This window comes from Plecotus auritus, assembly GCF_963455305.1.
Source record: "Plecotus auritus genome assembly, chromosome: 5".
In the NCBI taxonomy this organism is placed as follows: Eukaryota; Metazoa; Chordata; class Mammalia; order Chiroptera; family Vespertilionidae; genus Plecotus; species Plecotus auritus.
Window position 1 is genome coordinate 156240457 of NC_137776.1, and position 20309 is coordinate 156260765.

The following is a 20309-nucleotide window of genomic DNA, read 5'->3' on the forward strand; positions in this document are numbered from 1 at the left end:
GCAGCTCCAAGGAAATGTTATGGGGTATGAACATGGAAACTCAAGGAATCACTGACTCAGGATGAGAAAGAACCCTTTATGTAAAGCCCCTTCACCAAGTATAAACAGAATTCACTTCCTCCCACCTTTCCAGTACAGACAGAAATAGATTCCATATTCCACATCTCACTTCCCTCCTCAACCTTTAGACAGTTCTACCCCCCTCACCACCCTGCCCTCTTCCCTGACAGCCAAGAGAAGAGATTTGTCCTAATTGGTAGGAATAATTCTCAGGTCCATCAGGAAAAGGCTGTTCCAGGGACAAAGGTACTGGTGTTGAGAAGCTGCAGTTCTTCCGGAATGGCGTATCCAGTGTCTTGATGTTACTGACACCCTACAGGAATGCCAGAATAAGGACAGATCCTACTCTCTGCCAAGCCAGAACAGAACAACCTCTTCCCTTCCTTCTTCCCCACTCCCAACATCTAGTCACCCTCACACACCGGTAGCTGTGGTGCCCTCTGTATCCAGAAAGTCTCAGGTTGCTCCTTACAGTAGTCGTGAGACTGTGAGGGAAAAATACTGAATAACTCTTGGCCTGAAGCTCCCTTTCTAAACCTCTGGGTCTGCTGCTCCTCCTCCAACCCCCCCAAAGCTCAGCTGTATATGTGGGGTGGAATGGGTTCTTACCTTTGTTGGGGCAGGAACCCCTGCCTGCACCAGCTCCTTTTTGTAGTCATGGTGTGTCACAGACTCAGCCTCAAATGGCTTCCTTGTCAGTTCTTGCTCTGCCTGCACCTCTTTACTATACAGTTATGGGGGCATCAAAGCCGTTCTTCCCTGGTTTTTGTCCTCCCCTCCCATTTCCCCTTCATCCAGCCTCTCACCAGATCTGGTGGCACAGGAGTATCTCCAGCATGGCTTCACGTTTTCCTGTTGGGGTGGGGGGTGGGGGCAGGGAGTGGACAGAGCTGACAAGTCTGGTTAGGAAGCAGGCCCAGAATAAACAAAGTTGAGAAAAGAAAGGAAAATTGTGGAGGGTTGCCCTTATACCCATTGGACAATCTATAGTCCCACCAGAAATTCCTTTCTCTCTTTTTTTCTCTGACTAGTGGACTCATTCTGACCCATTCCCTCATGCTTCACACCTCGAATTGGCTGACAGCGATTTCTTGGGAGCTGATATGAGTCTTTCTGGGTGGTGCTGAGGGGTATGGGTGACTGGGGCTGCAGGGTTAGCAGTCCCTGGTGTCCGTGTCGGAAATAGAAACTCTCGGAGCCATCCTGCATGCTTGGGACTTGATCCAGATGGTTGGTGGCTCTCTGTGGGCCCCAAGTTGAGTGATCATGATATCCTTTCTGTTACCCACTCTCATCATACACTACTATCTTCCCCCAGAAAACTGGGGGAAGCCTTTAAGAAAAGGGAGTAGGTCAAAACCTTAATACCTCTTCCTCCCAGTTGTAGAGAAGGCACTGGCCCCGTGGCAATGTTTTACTGAGAGCCTCACACTTCACTTCAACCTCAGGGGTCTTCCATAGCCCTCCTTGGGCAACAGGTTCTGAAACTGGCAAAAATTTCCAGGGTTGTTTCTGAGGCTCCCAGCATTGGTAGTGATTCCAGGAGGCATAATTAGGGACCAGGTTTGCCCCATGATGTCTGAAGCTTGTAAGAGCGTTGGGGCTGAGCTCAGGATCATTGCCTGGAGCAGGCCCAGAGGCACAGACATAACCAGAGCGAGAATCTGGGCCAGTGCCTTTACCAGAACCATAGCCACGGCCAGGGCCATGGCCAGATCTGGAGCCGGAAACGGGGTCAGATCTGGAGCCGGAAACGGGGCCCGATCTGGAGCCAGAAACGGGGCCCGATCTGGAGCCAGAAACGGGGCCCGATCTGGAGCCAGGAACGGGGCCAGATCTGGAGCCAGGAACGGGGCCAGATCTGGAGCCAGGAACGGGGCCAGATCTGGAGCCAGGAACGGGGCCAGATCTGGAGCCAGGAACGGGGCCAGATCTGGAGCCAGGAACGGGGCCAGATCTGGAGCCAGGAACGGGGTCAGGGCTAGAGCCAGGAACGGCGCTAGGGCTAGTGATAAGGTAATTTGTAGAACAGGGATGCCGAGCAATATAGGAAACAGGCTTAAAGCCAAGTCTCCCATGGCCTATCTTGTGGGTAAAACTGGGTCTAGTGCAGGGCTTCCCAACAAGACTATCAGAGGAGGGATCCGAGGGAAGGCTTCGCTCGGAAAAGGGCGCTTGGGTCTTTGCAGATAATACAGCTGCTTTGGCAGTGGAGACAGCTGCAGTGGCTGCAGCAGCGGCTGACGCTGCTGCCCTTGCGGCTGCCAGGGCCGACCTAGAAGTGACATCCGAAGGAAACGGTTCCGAAGAGGACCCTTCGGAGCTGGGCTGTACGGGTAAAGCTCTGAAAGAAAGCGAATGCGTCAAAATCGTCAAAAGCTCGTCAGAGGGAGGAAGTCCGCTGCCTTTCCTCGTCCCCTAATGCCTGCAGCCAGAGCTGCGGTTCTCACCGCGACCACGATCCCGATCCCTCGGTAGAATCAAAGGTTTTCATCTTCAGACATCAGCTATCCGGGTTGCCATAGAGATGGCAAATAATTCCAGGAGACTGCGCAGAACTATAGCTGGGCGGAAGTGGAGGGTGGGGGGTGGAGGCAAGTTCCCTGCGGGGCGGAAGTCTTAAATATGGTGCGGGGCAGGAATTTCTCTTTCCGTTTGGACTCCATTCCGTCTCATCCCCGGCTTTTAAGGTTCCGCTTATTTAAGCCTCTCCCTCCATACCGAAGCATGATTCTTTGAAGCTTCCTAAGGTGGTTGTGTTAGAGACTGGCACAGGACTATTATGTAGGGGATAACAGCAGCTTTTCCGTAGCTCATTCTCAAAAGTGGGGGTAGCCTTTTCAAACATTTAAGAGTGAAATACACCAGACAACAGCTTAAAGGCAGAATGGTGAGACTCGGGGATTAATTCAAGGGTAACAGCTTTTTTGGGATGTGATTACTTCACCCCCAATAAAAGGCCCTCACATTGACCACCCTCCTCCCAGATCCTCTTATAATTTGGATTGGCAGCTGGATAAAGGCCAGGATAGAGCACATCTCATATTCAGTCTCTTTTAAAAAAAAAGAAAATTGATTTCAGAGAGGGAGAGGGAGAGCGAGAAACATCAATGATGACAGAGAATCACTGATCAGCTGCCTCCTGCATGCCCCCTACCGGGGATCAAGCCTGCAACCCAGGCATGTGTCTTGAAGGGGAATTGAACCATGACCCTCTGGTTCATAGATTTTCGCTCAACCACTGAGCTACGCCAGCTGGGCTTAATCTCTTCTTATTCATTCAGGCTTATTGCTACTGCTACTTGTCTGGAAGCTTGACTCAGGTGGACCACTAGTCATGACTCACAGATCTATAGGCAAATGCTTCTTTACAGTAAGGGCCTCCTTAGTGTCTCTTACTCAGACCATAGTCAAAGAGGATCATAACCTTTTCCTTCCTCTTTGTGGCAAAATTTATATATTTAAGACAGAGATGCAAAATTGAGGGAGAGCAAGTTTATTAGATCACAGGGTCCCTTTCCTCCTACCCCATCCAATCATCCAGGCACAGGGTCCTTGGTCAGTTGGTAGGTTCAACCTGGAGGCCACTGGAGCTGTCGGCCCCCAAGTACGTGAATGTGCAGGTGATACACAGATTGTGCTCCCAACTTCCCATCATTGATCACTGAAAGGGAGCTTGGGGTTAGTGAGTCAGGATCATGGGAAAGGTCAAAGAATGAAGATCATATTGAGTTGGTATGAGAATTCATCGGTGAAGGGGCTCAACAGCCAAGCCACTCACCAAGTCGGTATCCATCTCCCAGCCCCTCAGCCTTAGCTGTCTTCTTGGCCACAAGGAGAAGGTGTCCTAGAAGCTACAGGGAAAGGGGAGGGAGACAGGTGGCTTTATTTACAAGGAACAAAATCTCTAGCTGAATCCAGGGCTTCCCCAAGCCAAACCCTTGTCCTATTCTTCCCACCTGCTGGTCTTCTTCTTCAGCCTGGCTAATCCGAGGAATGGGCTTCTTGGGAATGACCAGGAAGTGCACAGGAGCCTGAGGAGCCACATCACGGAACACGAGACACTGGGAGCAGTGACAGGCCAGAGGGCACCGTGTTACTTCCACAGGCTGGATGGTATCTATGAAATCCCTATGGGATGGGTCCTAGGGACACCCCACCTGCTGGTCCTCATACAGAATGTCCGCTGGAAGGCTTCGATCCAGGATCCTAGAGAAGATGGTTGGGGCTGTTCCCCTAGGAGCTGCCTGCTGGGCCTTGGCCACTTCATTTCCATCATTCACACCTGCAGCTCCTCGGACCTGAAGGTGGGTCAAAACCGAGGCAGAGAGTTGGGGCCAACAGAAGCTGGGCTCTGATGGTCATTACCTTCACCTTTCTGAGAACCTATTAGTGGCTCCCACACAAAGGAACAGTTCTTCAGTTGCAGACCATCAGCAGCAGAGAGTAGGGCCAGAGAGTGCTGGGCCTGGTTAGATAACAGGCAGTACCATAATCCAGGACTCAGCAGCAGTCTCAGTGATTTCTGCTTCTAAAATGTCTAGGAAATTTAGCACTGTTCACGGGAAAGATCCAGAATGAGAACCAGGAGCCTTAGTTCCCGGTTCCTATTTACCAGTGATTTACCTAGATAAATCCCTTCTCTTGGCTTCAAATGTAAAATAAAGGGAGCGGTTTACATCATCTTTTAACACTACTTGGAATTCTTTCCATATACTCTCACCTTGTTAATGTTGCCACTTATTTCCATTATTTATTTTCAGATCTTTAAGCCATGTTACCTGTTTTATTCAGATTTTAATACATTTGCCTTTTGACACAAGGGCATCTAGGTGTCACATTTGACCTTTGACAGTGAATTTTAACTCCAGGCCCTGAATCAGTGGAAGAGTTTAGTTAAGTGAACTCGGCCCCAGGGGATTGAGGGAAGGCAAGTCCCAGTTTCCCACGAACTCAGAAAGGCTTCTGAAGTCAGTGCTGTCACACTGTGGGAGAAAAGAACTGGATCAATTTGACCCCTCCAGTCGCTCTGGCAAAGTGGGGAAGACAGAGGTTAACACTGGTCCTCAGTAGAAGGCCAGGAGCCTGAGGCGCAGAAGACAGACTGCAGGGAGACGCCAAAGCTCCCTTCCTGCAGGGGGCACGAGGGGGCTGCCCAGAGCAGGGGTGGGGTAAGCTGGGCTTCAGGCGGGTTTAGGAGAAGGCAGCAGCCACTGCACGGACCCTGTCCCGGCCTCGGCAACCAGGACTGTGCAGGGTGTAAGTCATCGCCAGTTGGCTTCTCCTGCGTCGAGATTTCGGGGAGGATGCTGCGACTACCGGCCCGATCTCACCGCACAGCCATGGAACTTGCATGTCGCGCTCCGTCTCCGCGAGGCCGCTGGTTGTGCGTGTCTGGGGTGCCGTGAGGAACGCGGTCCCTGACCCTGGTGGCCGTCAGGCGCGCAGGGCCCCCTCCTGGTCCCCACAGCCACTTCTCACCTGCGTCCCCCGCGGCCCCGCGACCGCTACAACCCTGTGCACCACGCGCAGCCCGGCGGCCAGCAACACGGCCGCCGCCATCTTGCCCTCGCCCTCGGGAACCTGTCACTCAGGGCAGCCCTCGGGCCAACTGGCCGCGGGAGGCGGGGCGCCTGGGAGGGAGCGGCGGCGGCTATTGGTTCCGCTGGCTCCGAGGAGCGAGTCCTGCCATCCCATTGGGTGGCGCTCCTGGCCCTGCACATCGCTTAGCTCAGAGTAGTGGCAGAATCTTCCTCCCATTGGCACCTTTGCACTATTTTTTCACTCCATTGGCTTCGTCTTCTCTCAGCGTGAACGTCCCTTTTCCATTGGATCTCCTAACTAGTTTCTCATTCCATTGGAAGGAAAAAGAAACCAAGAGGTGGGGTTTTCCCCGCCACAGTGTGGTAGCGTGCGGGTGGCACGCTCCAGTGGCTGGGCTTTGCCTCTCCAGGTCTGGGCTCCGCTGCTGTGCTGGGAGGAAGAGGGCTGCGCCTTGTTCCTGCCCACAAAGACTGTAAGGTTGTCTACCAGCGACTTTCAACCCTTTTCATCTCACGGCACACATATACTAGTTACTAAAATTCCGCGGCACACCAAAAATATATTTTTTAGTGACCTGACCAAGAAGAGCAGGTATAATTTTGATTCATTCACACGGGACAGCTATTGTTATGCTGGCAGTTGTCATTTTTTAATTTGACAATGGAAAAAGAGGTCAGTGCCCCTGACTAAATGGGCAGGTATTGCATGGTTTAAAAATTATTGTGGCACACCGGTTGAAAATCGCTGATCTAAGGGCAATTCTTCCTTAATGTTCTTGTTAACATATTTACTCCAAGATTAAAGATTCTACAGTTTTAAAGATGGTTTCTGCATTTTTCTTTTTAACGGGAGGAGCTGTGTGTGTGTGTGTGTGTGTGTGTGTGTCCTATTTTGACCACAGGACTAATAAGCAAATGTTCTTTCCTAATTAGAAAAGGTGGGTGATAGGGTTAGCTCTGTGCCTGGTATTTTCAGAGAGTAGAGTTAGAAGGACAAGGGAAATGTGTCATGGCTAGGTCTGAAGTATATTTCGTTCTGCTGGAATATATATTTTTTGACATAAGAAACGTGGGGATCACAAAATGCGAATATACTAATACCAGGTAAGTTTTAGTCTAATGTTTAACACATAGGATAAAAGTCACCACTGTATTTTTAGTTTGTGTGTGTGTATGTTTTAGCACATAGCCTGACACATAATTTGTAGAATGATTAACATTTGGTGTTTCCTCTAATTTCCTTTTATAGTATAATACACACGTATTGCATATTTTATTCTTCCACTTACAATTTTTTATACTTTTATAGTATAATACACATGTATTGCATATTTTATTCTTCCACTTATAATTTTTCATATTATTACATAGTCTATGTAAATATATTTTGTTAGGGCTGCATAATACTTGGTTGAATGTGATTACCATAGTAACCATTCCTTTATTTTTGACTATTAATTGAATTAGTTTTAGTGAATGGTCATCATGGTGTTAATTGCATATAAGCATTAATGAGGAACTCTTTACTTCTGGAGATAGTAACAATTTGTATAGCCATGTTATTGTTAGAAAGCCCTTTCTCTTCCAAAGTGCAGACATTTGATCCTGTGATTTCCCCCGAGTTCTAGCAGTCCAGGGGGGAAGGCCTTTTCTCAGTGCCTTAGAGGCTACAGTTGACCCCAAGAAGGAATATATCTGCCAGAAGGACTCCTTATGGTTAATTGGGCTCAAATTCATAATCAGAGTCCAGGAGCCATTGCTCAGAGGTACCTCATACCCACTCCACATTTCAAGGAAAACCCACAGATAGAACTGCCAGCCTCCTGCACTGTGTACCTGCCAGCTGAGCCCACCCTTATAAAGGAGTTCCTATAATCATCTTTCAACCAATAGGCAGAGATGTACCTTATCCAACTGGAACTGCACAGCTATATCCTTATTTGCATATTTACTGACCAATTAGAGCGACTCTATAATGACCTATCAGAATGAGTGCTTCTGACCAGTCAGGACAATGCTATTTGGACCAATGAGACTATGCAAATTTGGATTTCTCATTTGCATAGAAATAGACCAAACAGAGATGGGGCAGGAAGGACCTTTATAAAATCCAGCCTCCTCTTTGTTTTGGTACTGTGCACTCTGTTTCTGTCATAGACTGCAGCTCCCTTGTTTACAAACTGTTTACCGGAATAAAGTTTCTCCTTTTTTTGCACCCCAGATTCGGGACTCCTTATGGCTTTGGATTGGTGGCAGCAACCTATTTATTGTTGACATGCCTCTGGGATAGCAGCAGCCCCTAAAGCTGCTCTGGAGAAGGGCAAGAGAGAGGAACTGGGATCTGAGAAGAGGAAGGAAATCAGCCAGGAGGGGTAGGCGAGTACAAAGTACTTGGAAACTGGTTATTTCTTTGGACTCTCATAGCAGGTAGCACAGAGATTATTCCTGTTTTACAGATCCAGAAACTGAGGCCCAGATGGGGAAAGTGACTTGTCTAGGATCACAGAGTCCATGATTATCAGAATCTCCTACTCCCCATAAGAATCATCTGAGCCAAAATTCTATGGGCTTTCTAGTCACACTCCTTGACATTCACTGATTTTGGCCCCTGGCCCACAGTTTTCTCTAATCCAAGCCTTGTGATCACTTGCAGCTGCTCTAATCTGAAAGCTTAAACACTCTGCAGGTTCTGACCACTGTTTCCTGCACTCTGATCCCCACCACTGCATCTGCTACTGGACCTCGTTAGAGACTTTTACGTCTTTGATTATTCCTTTTTTAAATCTGCCAATGGCTTTCTGGTTTCACTTTCCCTATTTGTATGGTCAGCTCCCTCCACATTTTCAATCCTTCTTTTGTCTTATGTTCCTGATTATTATTAGTATCCTCCCGACACCCTCATCACAACCCATTCATCTAAATATTTTGCATCTCTGCTTTTCTAACCAGGTTCCTGCTTCCAATTGTACCTTAACCCTCAACCACCCACTGATCAGGTTTTTCTCCAGCTCCTCACATTAGCCTTCCCAAACCTTTACCTCTCTCTTCCTGTCTCCTATCTTCCACTCTTATCCCTCCTCCCCCACCCCCCACAAACTGACTTTGTCTCCTACTTAACAGGAGGACTTTCACAAGATCCTACTCCCTGCAGCTCAGTGAAGGCCTCATCCTTCCTTCCTTCCTCTTGGTCTTAGGAAGTGGTGTTTCCCCTGTCCAAAGTGAATCCCTTCACTTCTGCCTTGACCTCATCCCTTCCCTCCATCTCTGGGATCTTGTCTCACCAGGCATCTCTCTCTTCTGCATCCTTCAAGGTCTTTTTATCTACTAGCCTCTTCCCTTTCTCCTTAAAAAATGCTTCCTCAACTCCACATCTCTCTCTCTGGATATTGTTTGACTTGTCTCTTGCTCTTTTCATTCAAGTTTCTTCAACTCCTGCCTCCACTGCACCACTGAAATTATGCTCTCTGAAGTCCCCAAAGACCTTTTAATTGCAAAAGCCAATGGACATTTTTTAGTCTTTATCTTACTGGAGATCAGAGCTGCATCTAACATCACTGCTTACTCCATCCTTCTTAAAACCCCCTCCCTCCTTCGCTTCTTTGAAACCACTCTCTCCTTCTGATGCCAGGACTAGCAGGTTAAATGTGGGTGTGGTGAAGGCAGATGGCTGGATCTAGCCTCTCTTTCGCCTCCAATAGGTACTGACTCTGAGGTCTTAGAATATCTATCAATGGGCGGGGCTCTAGCTGCCCCAGACAGAGCCAGGTCAGAGTCCAGTGGCTTCTCCTTTATTGCTGATTTGGGCCAGGCTCACACAGGCCTGTGCCAGCTGTTGACAGTGTCTGTCCCTGGAGGAGGGAAGAGCAGAGGTGAAAGGGTCAGGTACGGTGATTAGCTGTAGGGCCAGGTCGGAGGCTGGGTGAGTCAGGGAGCCCGGGGGGGGGGGGGGGACTAGGGTGGGAGTTGGGATGGCCAGAGGGACCCTGCTTCTGTAGGACCTCGAAGTCAGAGTTGCTGATGATGGTTTCTCGGAGGGTAGGAATCTCTGCAAAAGGCACATAGTCTGCTCCTGGGGGTGGAAACCAATGCTGGTATGGGACACAGGGGTAAATAGGGTGAGGTAGTCTTGGATGGGATGGTTGAGGATGGGAGTGCCTTTCTGCCTGGCTTTCTGACTACAGACTCTGGAATGGATCCCTATTCCAGGTAATCCCCTCACCACGAGGCCTCCCTCCTCGTCGCCGGGTCTCCTCAGTCTCAAAGAAAGTCTCGTGTTCCTCCCAACGTCGGTCACAGGCTGCACAGAGGAAATTAGACTCAAAGCAGTTGCAGCAACAGCCTAGGGCAAAGGGACAGCCAAGAAAACCATAGGGAATTGGGGCTTCCCCATGGGCTGACTACATTTTCATCTCTTTCTCACCAACCGTAAACCTGTCTCTCCTACCAACTCCCATATACTTATTCCCAAACTATATGCATCCTATCCCCACCCATGCCCACCTCTGCACTCCCTTTGTTTTAGAAGGTACCTTTGACCCTGCAGGGATGGCACCCGGTAGCTGCATGGTTTTCATGGCTGTGTTTGCAGCGACATTGGGCTCTCCAGGCCTTGGGGTCAAAGGTGGCCCGCCTCTTGAGCCAGAACTCACCCACCTCCTCTGGGCGTGATGGTATAAAGCAGAACATGAGGCAGCGGCACTGACTCACATTGCAAGGCACGGATATGTCTATGGGAATGGGGATGGGTGGTAGGATTAGACCAGCGCCTGATTGGCCTGGCCTTTCCATGCCAGTGCCCTCTCCCATACCAACACACACACTTTCTCTCATATATTCCAACACATGACAGTACAGTTATCCCTCCTCATCTGCAAAGGCTGGGAGGGATAACTCAGTTCTCCCTACCTGATATGATCCGGTGCTCTCTCAACAAGTGTCCACAAAAGCACTTGGATTCATCCCCAATTCGGAAACAGTCCCATAGATAATGGGGGCAACGCCAACCAATGTAGAGACCTGGGAATGGTGGGATTGAGTAATAGGATGAGTAAGAAGGAAAAATGGCCTAAGCTCCCCTAGGTGTTCTCACCTATCCCCTAGGGGTGTGCCTCACCTCTCCCCCGAGGTGTATTTATCCCTGCCTATGAGTCCTCATACCCATTTAGATTCTTTTCCTCAAGGTTTTCTTATCACCCATAAGTGTTTCAATTCCCTTCCCATCCCAGGATCCACTCCATCTCTGTCAGCCTGTCAGAGATGACTGAACTTAGTCTTTAGTTTCTGAGTAGGAAGATTATAAAAGAATTTTTTTTGAAGATGAATCTGAATCTCAATGAGTTCTCTAGGACTGTTGGGATTCTCATCTCCTCCCCTCCCTATATTAGAGCCCAACTTTGGCTTCCTTGAAGTTTCTAAGGTGAGGGAAAGAGAAGATGATTGACCAGGTGTAGAGTAGATGGTGGGGATTGGTTACTAAGGAGGGACTATGTTGTTGAAGGGACATGAAGAAGAGGAGGAGGTTGAGCAGGCCTGGGGTCAAAAGGAGGGCTTCAGGAGAAAGAGGGAGGCCAGAAGTTATGAGTAATAAAGACCAAAAAATAGAAGCTTTTGAGGCTAAATAAAGGAGGCATGGAAAGGAAAGAGAGGCTAAGAAGTATCCCTGAGCTCAGACACCAGGAAGATGCCACAACCCTTTAGAGCCTGGTTTTAGTAGTGGGATCTGAAAATGTCTGGGTTCACTCTCAATCTCACTGCAAGACAAGGGTGGTGGTAAATGTGGGAGGAGAAGCAGAGAGCACCTCCCACTAGATTTTCTCATCCTCATGAGACCTGAGAGTACCCCAATTTCTAGCCAAGAATCTTGTATGAGTCCCCATGGAGTGGGACCTTCAGCTGTAGGACTCTTATTCTGATTTAAAGGCTGTAATGAAGCATCACCTCCACCAAAAATTGTCTCTGACTTCCCCTTTTCTAGGACCCCTTCTCTTGCCTTCCATGGCTCCCTGTGCTACTCGTATCACAGTACAATGCATTGTAATAAACTGTTCATTAGTATTCCTGTTAGACTGTGAGTTCCTCCAAGCAAGGGTCTGTCTTTTCACCTATATCTAGTCCTCGCATAGGGCATGAAACAAAATAGGTGCTTGGAGAACACAGATTGTTTGACTAAATAAATGAGTGAACAAATTCCTTCAGGAGGGGAGATAATTTCCTCAGTATGCCAGGAAGAACCATGAAGTTCTATAAGGAGGATGAGAAAGAATTAGTGTCCTCTGGTCTTTGACTCTGGCCAGGGCCATAATCCACAATTCTGTGCCTAATGGTCAGACTAGGTTTTCTTGTATTACCCATGATCTCCCAAGGTCAAAAGCCTGTCCAGATGTGGCTTTTGGCTTTGCTGCTTCTGTCTTGATGCTGACGGCCTGGAGTGCCAGGGCCCCAATACACCAGGGAGTCTTGGTTGAAAGGGCAGAGTATAGATAGAGTCACAATGGGGGTGGTTAGGGGCCAGGATTCTACTAGAGGAATTCTGAACTTCATCCAGAGTAGCAGGATACACTGAATGAGCAAGTGAGATGTGGAAATGAACAGGGGTCAGTGCCCAGAGATCAAGGCCTGGCCTGAGAGCCTGGGAGAGTCAAGTCCAAGCACTGATGTAGGAGTCATTGTCCAGCTTTCAGATGAAGATTGAAGTTTGAACAGGGAGACTGGCAAACCACACCTCAGACTCTATTACAGGTGTCAGTGCCCTTTAAGTGGGACCATTGACATCTAGCTGAGTATTCCAGAATGGTGCCCTCTACTCTCTGCCCTGGTTCCAAGTCCTCTTTCTGTTATGAGTGGACAAGGACTGGCAGGGGGAGGAAACATGATCTGGGATGCCTTTTTGACTCTGTACTACACAGTCAATTCCATGATCACATAATCACATTTGCCTGATAACATCTCTTGGTGCTTAGAACGTCTTCATACAAGATACAGCTGTTTTTATATGAAAGATGTCTTCAGCCCAGATCTCTCTCCCGAGCTTCAGATCCACATAGCCAGCTATCTACTAGACTCTTTCACCAGCATGTTCCACAAGCACTTCAAATGTGTTATAATTATTCCTTCCAAACATGGCCCTCACCCTTTGTCTTCTGATCATCCAACACATACTTAGCAAGCATCTACTCTTGTCTTAGGCATTCAGTTAATGACACCATTATCCAATCAGTTATTTAAGCCAATTACCTAGATGTCATTCCAGGCATGTTCCTTTCTTTTATTCTACACATCCAATGATCCAAAGGTTCGTTTTACCTTCTTAGCATTTCTTGAGTTTGCCTACTTTTTACTTCTACCCATTCATTTCTTATTTTGATTATTAGCAGTGCCCTACAATGCAGTCTTCCAGTCTCCAGCTCTTTCTCTAGTCTCTCCTACTGCCAGAGTGATCTTACAAAAACACAAACCTGTTCGTTATTGTTCCATTTACAATCTTTTAGTGACTTTAGTTGCCCTCAGGATGTAATCCCAGCTCTTGAGTTTGGTACAGAAATACCTGCACAATTCTGCCCTTCCAGAGCTGAGCGGGCTACTGTGCCCAACACTCTATGCAGCAGGCATACTGCATTGCTTACAGTTTCCTGCTGGTGCCTGGTGCTGTCATGTCCCAGCATACCTCACTTTTTACCTGGCTGCCTCTTGTTACTTATCTTCCAGATTTCAGCTGAGAAGTCATCCCTTCCAAGGCTTATTCCCCAAGCTCCCGTAATTGGTGCCTGCCCCTTTTCTCTGTTCATGCAGAACTCTGGGCTGAACTAAATTATACCAATGATTAGAATGAATTGTTTTTGTCCTTTTACTTATTGGTGTCTCTCACTAAAGTGTAAATTATTTGAGGGATCTTTTCTTGGAAACCCCATCAGTGCCACCGCCTCCACAGCTAGCAATGAGCCTCGTACATTGCTGGTGCTCAATAAATGTTGAATGAATAAGAGAAAAGCTTACACTTGATATTTCACTACAGAGCACATATATTGACTCTTGAGGGACAGAAGATCCCCAGTGTTAGAAGAGAACCCCAAATAACTTTGTTCAGGATTGCATGACACTTAAATTTTAGTATAAAAATTCCTGTTTAAACAAGAAAATGAAGTTCAATCTCAAGAAGCCTTGAAGAGTGGGGAGTAGACAGGAGGTTCTAAGGAGAATGAGGGTACTGAACAGACCCTACATTTGCAAAAAGAATAAAAGTGACACAGGATGTTAAAATAAGCAAACAAAGCTGTTCAATGATTGAAGTTAGACTGAGAAACAAATGAGATCACTATGACTTTCTTTTCCAGAAGTGGAGGTGGGAGGTCCCTGCATAGGGACTGAGAAAAGTAAGTTACATGGGAGAGGGCATAGAATTACCTAGTTGTCTTTATATCTTAGGCCCATCTAGTTTTGACATAACTCTACTCCCATCATAAAGAGGAAGTATGAAAAACCAAAATAAATGCAGTGACATATTGAATTCAGTCTAGAAACCCCAAAATCCTCATAGCAGGTCAGGGTGACCCTCTTACTAAAGGTAACCCTTATAGATATAAAGCTTAGTAACATCGGTACACGTGCTCACACACAGGATGGCATGTGTTTACAGAGTACATCTGCACACCCTTTATACTAGTATGTAGACATAGATAAGCACAGCATGCCACTAACAGGACTGTCAAGAGTACTAATTCTGGGCTGAGACTTGGACCCAACAGGGTTAGATGTGACTCCTGCTCTTTGGTGGAGACTCACAGCTTCTGGGTACTCAAGTGATCATGGGTCTCATATTCAGGACTGACTACCTTTTAATAGGGTTCCAACAAGGGGACCAAGGCCTTTTGCCATATAAAAGCAACAAGTCACATGGAGACTGTCCAGGTCCTCTTCCTTAGGGTCTGTTTGGTGCAGGTGATCTGAGCCCTAGATCTGGGGCTGGTCTGTGACCCTTCTGTTTTTAACAACTTTAGTTCAGTCCCCTGTCCCTACCTGGGCTTTATATGATTATTCACTCTTCATCTGCAACTACACTATCCACCTTGGCCCACCTGCCTGCTTCTCTCCCAGATTTCAGGCAGGTGGCATTGCCATTTCCACAAGGTGAAGCTCTCCACTAAATGGGCAAGTTCCCAGAAATTGGTGGTTTGGAGGATGATCCTGGGCCTGTCACAAGCCTCTGAGAGGCTGCCTGGGCTCACCTGTCTGGGTGGCCTTCAGGGCTGCATTCTTCTCCCATTGGAAAAGATTGTTCACCTGAGCACCAAACTTCTCTCTGTGCATTGTCTTAGGCACTCCCACCAGCTCTGCCTGCTTAGCAAGGACCACTGGACTGGCTGTATCACCTGGGAAGAAAGGGGGTGAGTAATCAAGGAGAAGTGAGGGGGCCCCAAAACTAAGAGAAGGGGTCAGGTCAAAGAGTAACCCAATCTCCTTCTGGGGCGGGTGAAAGACAGTGATGAGAATGGGGAAAAGGGCGGGAGCAATTACGGCTAACTCCTTTCTTCTCCTTCTTCTTGCCCAGATGACGTCCAGGCTGAGCTGTGTGAGTGGTGCTGACAGTGGCATCCTCCCCCTCCTTGTCCTCTCCTTCCTCTTCCCTTTCCTTTTCAAATGTGTCCAGGTGGACCTTGGCTGAAGGGCCTAAAAGGGAATGCTTTGGATGGATCTCAGATTCACGGATTTGTGTGGATCTTCTTGGCCATGAGATCTTAGAGGAGAGGCCTTTCTTCAGAGAATCAGAGACATGGTCTGGTGATGAGTTACGTAAAGTTACCTCTGGGACCTTAGAGATAGAGTGTTCTAAAGAGGCCTTGGAGATGGAAGGCTCCAAAGGGTTTTCGGAGGTGTAGGTCTCTAACTCAGTATGGGAAGTGGATGGCATCATCTGAGGTTCAGAGGTGTTGAGCTCTAAAGGAGGCTCAGAGATGGAAGGCTCCAAAGGGTTTTCGGAGGTGTAGGTCTCTAACTCGGTATGGGAAGTGGGTGGCACCATCTGAGGTTCAGAGGTGTTGAGTTCTAAAGGAGGCTCAGAGATGGAAGTCTCCAAAGGGTTTTCGGAGGTGTAGGTCTCTAACTCAGTATGGGAAGTGGATGGCATCATCTGAGGTTCAGAGGTGTTGAGCTCTAAAGGAGGCTCAGAGATGGAAGGCTCCAAAGGGTTTTCGGAGGTGTAGGTCTCTAACTCGGTATGGGAAGTGGGTGGCACCATCTGAGGTTCAGAGGTGTGGGGCTCTAAAGGGATATGAGAGATGAAAGGCTCCAAGGGGGTGTCAGGAATAGGGGGCTCCTGTGAGTCCTCAGCAGAGGGGTCTTTTGAAGAAGGGTGCTCCTCTGCATCCATGGTGGTATGAGGCTCTTCTGCTTCCATCTAGTGGTAGAATATGGTACAGGCTTTAGATTGGGATTGTAGGGTCTACAAATCAGGGTTCACAGGCAGGTATGGAATTAGGATATATTTTAGTGCACTTGAGATATAAGGGGGAAGCAGGATGAGCTTTGTGTTAAGGTATGCTACCAGGAGGTTCACACATGTGCCTAGACCCCATGTATGGGTTTGGAGGGAGCTGGTACTTAAAGAATGAAAGGCTGAAGCAGTCAGAATCCTATCAGTAGATGGTAGCAGAGGACCATGCCTTAGGAGGGAATCTGAACATAAAACTTGGCCAGTCCAAGAGCAGGGTCCTAGGCATACCTTGGGACCATGGAGATCAGGCTATGGAATTCAAGAGACTGGGAATACCAAGCCAAAGTGGGGGGTTTGCTCCCAAGCGTGCAGGAGGATATCACGAAGGCAGGTCTCTGACCACAGTCTAGTTTTGTCTACCGACTACCTTCCCTAGATGATGTCATTCATGTTCAAGGCTTCAATACTTCCAGCTGTATGCTTATAATCCCTAAATCCATAATTCCAGCGCAGACCTCTTTAAACCCCTGTACTTCACCCTTATACCCAACTGCCTGATGGACATTGCTAAATGGATGTCCCATAGGGCATCAAAATGGACTCTGTTGTGGGTTTGGTCCCCACTTGGGGTGCATACAGGAGGCACCTGATAGATGTTTCTCTCTCTCTCCATTCATCTCTCTCTAAAATCAATAAAAACATATCCTCAAAACAAAAACAAATAACAATAAAAACATATCCTTGGGTTAGGATTAAAAAACAATAACACTTGACTCTGGGAATCATCTTAGCTTTTTTCCTTTTTCCTCAGCCCTTATTTTCAAATAGGCATCAGGGATTGTATTTCCTATCTTCTAAATATACCTCAAATCCATTCTCTCCTCTCTTTTCCCTCCAGTTTTGTTCAAGTTCTCATCATTTTCTACCTGGATTATGTCAGGTATTCCTCTGGGACCTTAGAGATGACTTTGTCTCTCTGTTGCCTTTCCCAGCATACTAATCCACTCGCCCATTCTATCATTGATTTAGATAACTTATACTTTTACTTGAGGCCCGGTGTATGGATTCATGCATGGGGGTCGGGGGCCCTCAGCCTGGCCTGCGCCATTTCAAAATCCGGGACCCCTTGGGGGATGTAAGCAGTGCACCAAGCGCTGCACCACTAGCGCTCATCCAGGTTGCACCTGCTGCTGCAGCCTAATTTCTCTTGGAAGTATATCCAAAAGAAGTGAGTACTCCTTAATGACCCAGTCGTGATCTTTCTAAAATACAAACCTAACAACGGCATTTCCTTGCTTAAAAATACTCATTGCCTGGCCCACGTGATTCAGTGGTTGAGCATCAACCTATGAACCAGGAAGTTAAGATTCAATTCCTGGTCAGGGCACATGCCTGGGTTTCGGGTTTGATCCCCAGTGGAGGGCATGCAGGAAGCAGCCAATCGATGATTCTCTGTCATCATTGAGAGAGAATATCTCTCTCTCCCTCTACCTTCCTCTCTAAAATCAATAAAAATATATTTTAAAAAATACTCATTGACTCAGTCTAAGGATTAAGTCCAAATTTCTTGGCCCTGATATTCAAGGCCTGTCATTTGCAACAGTGCCTAAGGATTCCAGCCTTAACTTTTCCCCCTCCACCCACCATGCTCCCAAGATACTAAATATATCACTTAAACTCATCTGGGCTTTTCCAAAGGGCAAGTTTGGGACAGGAAGTAGGGGAAAGGTAGGACGGTGGGGAGTAAGATGACTAGACTTTGGCAGGAAGAAAAAGGGATGGGGGCAGGGTAGAGAACCAGGGGATGGGAAGAGAGGAAGGGGAAAAAGAAGGGGGAGAAGGTAAGGATGAAAAGTAGAGAATGGGAGTGGGTTGCACTGAGGTGGGAAGGGACAGAGGTATTGGGAAGGAAATGGGATGAAGGTTTAGAGGTGGACATTGGAGACTACATACTTCTGGGCTTTGGCTTGGCTTTTACAAATCCTTGGGTCAGGATCTTGCCCGAAGCTGGGCGTGGGAAGTGTTAGCCCCGAGAGAGGGAAGGCTCTTGGTTGTGGATGAAACCCGGCTGCAGGGCGCTGTGTGCTGACAGGAGACTTGAACACCTGCAGAAATTCCCAAAGGAGCTCTAGCCAGATCTGGGGAAGGGTGGGAGGGGGAGGGACGAGGGGAACCAGGGCCGGCGGGGAGACTTGATTGAAACCTCTGGAACCCAGGCCGGAGGAGAAGGGGTCCGTCACCAGGGCAACTGGAACCCTCGCAGCGTCAACAGCAGTCTGGTCACCTCCCGTGGGCGAGGTCTCCTGAGAGGGCAGCATTGCGCCTGGAGGGGGCTGGCGGGGTCGCTTTGAGAGGCTCTGGGTAGGCTTTGCGGATCTCTGTGGGGACATCCGTGCGCGTCTGGGTTTGTGAAGGTCTCTGTAGGGTTCCTATGAGGTGTCTGTGGGGCGGCCAGTGGGGTCTGCGAGGATCTGAGGGGGACGTGGGGCCCGGTGGCTGGGATGGGAAAGGCAGGGCTAGGCGGAGTCTGTCCTCGAGCCCAGCAGGGACCAATCGAACTGACCGAGGGGCGGAGCGCCATCGACGTCAGGCTGAGGCCGCCGCGGGGCCTGGTTATCGCCGGTTCAGCGCAGCCCGGAGTCGCCGAGGCCTCAACTCCTACCCCAGTCCCCGGCTCGGCCTCAGCCGGCCCGGCCCCGGGCCCGCGAGGACACCGAGGCCACTCCCTGGGGGTGGGGAGCGGAGCCGCGGGTCAGCTCTGCGAGCGCCCGCGCTGGCCCGTCCGGCCCCGCCCCCGCCCCGGGCCATGGCCCAGCCCTTGTCCCGGCCCCTCGGCCCAGCATCCCGATCCAGGCCCAGGCCCCCGGCCCCTCCCTCGGCCTGCTTCCCAAATAGGTGCCAGTCCCGGCCGGGACACCAGCGAATGCCCAGATCCAGGTCCCAAGCCAGGCCCCCCCTCCAGCCTCAGACCCAGGCCCTGGCCGGGCCCCCATCCTCTCCTCTGCCCGTGTTCCAGCTCCTGTCACAAATTCCAGCCGCACCCCTGTCCCAATCCCATCCCCAGCGTTTGCTTAAGCCCAGGGCCCAAACCTTGCCCTTACTCCAGTCCCCATCACAGTCTCTTCTTCTATCCCAACCCCTGCCCTTTTTCAAGCCCCGGTGCCCAGCCCAGCCCAGCCCATTATTTCAGCCTTTGCCCGCTCCTCTGTGTTTACCCAGGTCTCTCCCACCACCTACCCCTCTCTCTCACACTCTGCCCTTCTCCCAGCCTCCGCTCAGGTCTGGGCTCCAGCTGCCACCAGCCCTGTTGCTGCTGTTGCTGTTTTCTGTCCTTGGCCCAGGGGCTGGTGAGTGCAGAAGCAGCGAGGACTGAGGCAGGGATGGGGTTCTGGCAGGGAGGGGTGGCCTGGGGGGATTCGGGAGAGGTGGGGCCTTGGTAACTAGATCATTGGGGAAGAAGTGGGGAGAATAATGGAGGAGAGAGTTTCTTACACATCTGAGTAGAGTTGGGAGGGTCAGAAGAGAGGTAGCTACTGTGGACTTGATGCTCAGCAGGTCCTAGGACAGAGACACCAAGGTTCCATTCCCGGTGTCCATTTTGACCCCATGTTGACACTTGCTTTTCCAAGGAAGTCTTGCTCCTGCTCATAAAGTTTGATGGGAGAGACATATTCCCACACCAGACAGCCTCTAGTCCAGTGTTGGGAAGAGTTAGCCTAAACTTTTGAGATAGTAGGCATGAAAACAGGGTTAAAAAAGCAGTTTTGAAAATAACATGTAGCAAACAGATGGACATGGGTTAGTTGCCATTATAACGAGTTTTCTTCTTGTAATGAGTTTTGTTCCAAATAAGCTTGATTTGCCTAGGAATAATTCCTGACACTTTTTTGTTTGTTTTTATTAATCCTCACCTGAGGATATTTTTCCATTGATCTTTTAGAGAGAGTGGAAGAGAGAGGGAAAGACAGAGAGAAACAACAATGTGAGAGAAACACATCAATTGGTTGCCTCCTGCACGCGCCTCCCCCTCCCCACACCCAAGGCCCGGGCTGGGGAGGAGCCTGCAACCAAGGTACGTGCCCCCTTGGTTGGAATTGAACCCAGGCCCCTTTGGTCCACAGGCCGATGCTCTATCCACTGAGCCAAACCGGTTGGGCAATTCCTTACACTTTTGGAGCAGGGTTGAAACTCAAAGGCCATTTTACAGATGGGGAAACTGAGGCTCAGCAGGGGAGCAATTTGCTCCAGGTCATACGGCTTGTAAATGGCAGTATTGGGGC

General features: G+C 49.1%; 4 protein-coding genes across 23 annotated transcripts in view; 1 reads left to right on the forward strand and 3 right to left on the reverse strand.

Moving 5' to 3' along the window:
• Nucleotides 1–59: 59 nt before the first annotated feature.
• Nucleotides 60–2674, reverse strand: SPAG8 (sperm associated antigen 8). 7 transcript variants are annotated; one of them, XM_080669717.1, is made up of 7 exons: nucleotides 2511–2674; nucleotides 1429–2404; nucleotides 1128–1302; nucleotides 867–912; nucleotides 670–784; nucleotides 483–545; nucleotides 63–373 (listed from the first exon to the last, which is right to left on the reverse strand). In XM_080669717.1, exons 1-7 carry the CDS (start codon nucleotides 2552–2554, stop codon nucleotides 185–187), a joined length of 1608 nt encoding a protein of 535 aa, XP_080525843.1. In that variant the 5' UTR covers nucleotides 2555–2674; the 3' UTR covers nucleotides 63–184. The 7 variants fall into 7 exon arrangements, 5 of the variants coding, with proteins under 5 accessions (XP_080525843.1, XP_080525847.1, XP_080525846.1 ...); XR_013960671.1 differs by lacking the exon at nucleotides 1128–1302 and having other exon boundaries at nucleotides 60–373; XM_080669721.1 differs by lacking the exons at nucleotides 1429–2404; nucleotides 2511–2674 and having other exon boundaries at nucleotides 1128–1418.
• Nucleotides 2675–3499: 825 nt separating this feature from the next.
• HINT2 (histidine triad nucleotide binding protein 2) lies at nucleotides 3500–5735 on the reverse strand. The gene is made up of 5 exons (XM_080669732.1): nucleotides 5542–5735; nucleotides 4221–4361; nucleotides 4020–4124; nucleotides 3842–3914; nucleotides 3500–3724 (listed from the first exon to the last, which is right to left on the reverse strand). The coding sequence occupies exons 1-5, from the start codon at nucleotides 5620–5622 to the stop codon at nucleotides 3633–3635; spliced, it is 492 nt and encodes a 163-aa protein (XP_080525858.1). The 5' UTR covers nucleotides 5623–5735; the 3' UTR covers nucleotides 3500–3632.
• A 3746-nt stretch (nucleotides 5736–9481) lies between these two features.
• FAM221B (family with sequence similarity 221 member B) lies at nucleotides 9482–15993 on the reverse strand (the record flags this gene model as incomplete). The annotated part of the gene is made up of 7 exons (XM_080668313.1): nucleotides 9482–9672; nucleotides 9823–9942; nucleotides 10133–10330; nucleotides 10509–10619; nucleotides 14825–14968; nucleotides 15114–15479; nucleotides 15750–15993. The coding sequence occupies 7 exons, from the start codon at nucleotides 15991–15993 to the stop codon at nucleotides 9482–9484; spliced, it is 1374 nt and encodes a 457-aa protein (XP_080524439.1).
• A 2637-nt stretch (nucleotides 15994–18630) lies between these two features.
• The window catches only part of TMEM8B (transmembrane protein 8B), a 48969-nt gene continuing 47290 nt past the window's right edge, over nucleotides 18631–20309 (forward strand). For 9 of the 14 annotated variants that reach the window (XR_013960560.1, XR_013960561.1, XM_080667384.1 and 6 more), the window contains exon 1: nucleotides 18712–19376. Coding sequence is in view for 8 of the 14 variants with exons in the window: in XM_080667384.1 (XP_080523510.1) it covers nucleotides 18836–19376 (541 nt within the window). In the remaining 6 variants the exon portion in view is untranslated. Of the gene's footprint in view, nucleotides 19377–20309 lie in introns of all 14 variants that reach the window. The other 5 variants (XM_080667373.1, XM_080667374.1, XM_080667375.1 and 2 more) reach the window with 2 other exon arrangements.

Coding starts and splice junctions, on each gene's coding strand:
- HINT2 (XM_080669732.1), bottom strand. CDS start 5,622: ATGGCGGCGGCCGTGTTGCTGGCCGCCGGGCTGCGCGTGGTGCACAGG. Junction 4,125..4,220: donor TTCTGTATGAGGACCAGCAG/GTGGGGTGTCCC, acceptor CACTGCTCCCAG/TGTCTCGTGTTCCGTGATGT. Junction 3,915..4,019: donor CTGAAGAAGAAGACCAGCAG/GTGGGAAGAATA, acceptor CTTTCCCTGTAG/CTTCTAGGACACCTTCTCCT.
- SPAG8 (XM_080669717.1), bottom strand. CDS start 2,554: ATGAAAACCTTTGATTCTACCGAGGGATCGGGATCGTGGTCGCG. Junction 2,405..2,510: donor GGATCGGGATCGTGGTCGCG/GTGAGAACCGCA, acceptor GCTTTCTTTCAG/AGCTTTACCCGTACAGCCCA. Junction 1,303..1,428: donor TCTACAACTGGGAGGAAGAG/GTATTAAGGTTT, acceptor TGGGGCCCACAG/AGAGCCACCAACCATCTGGA.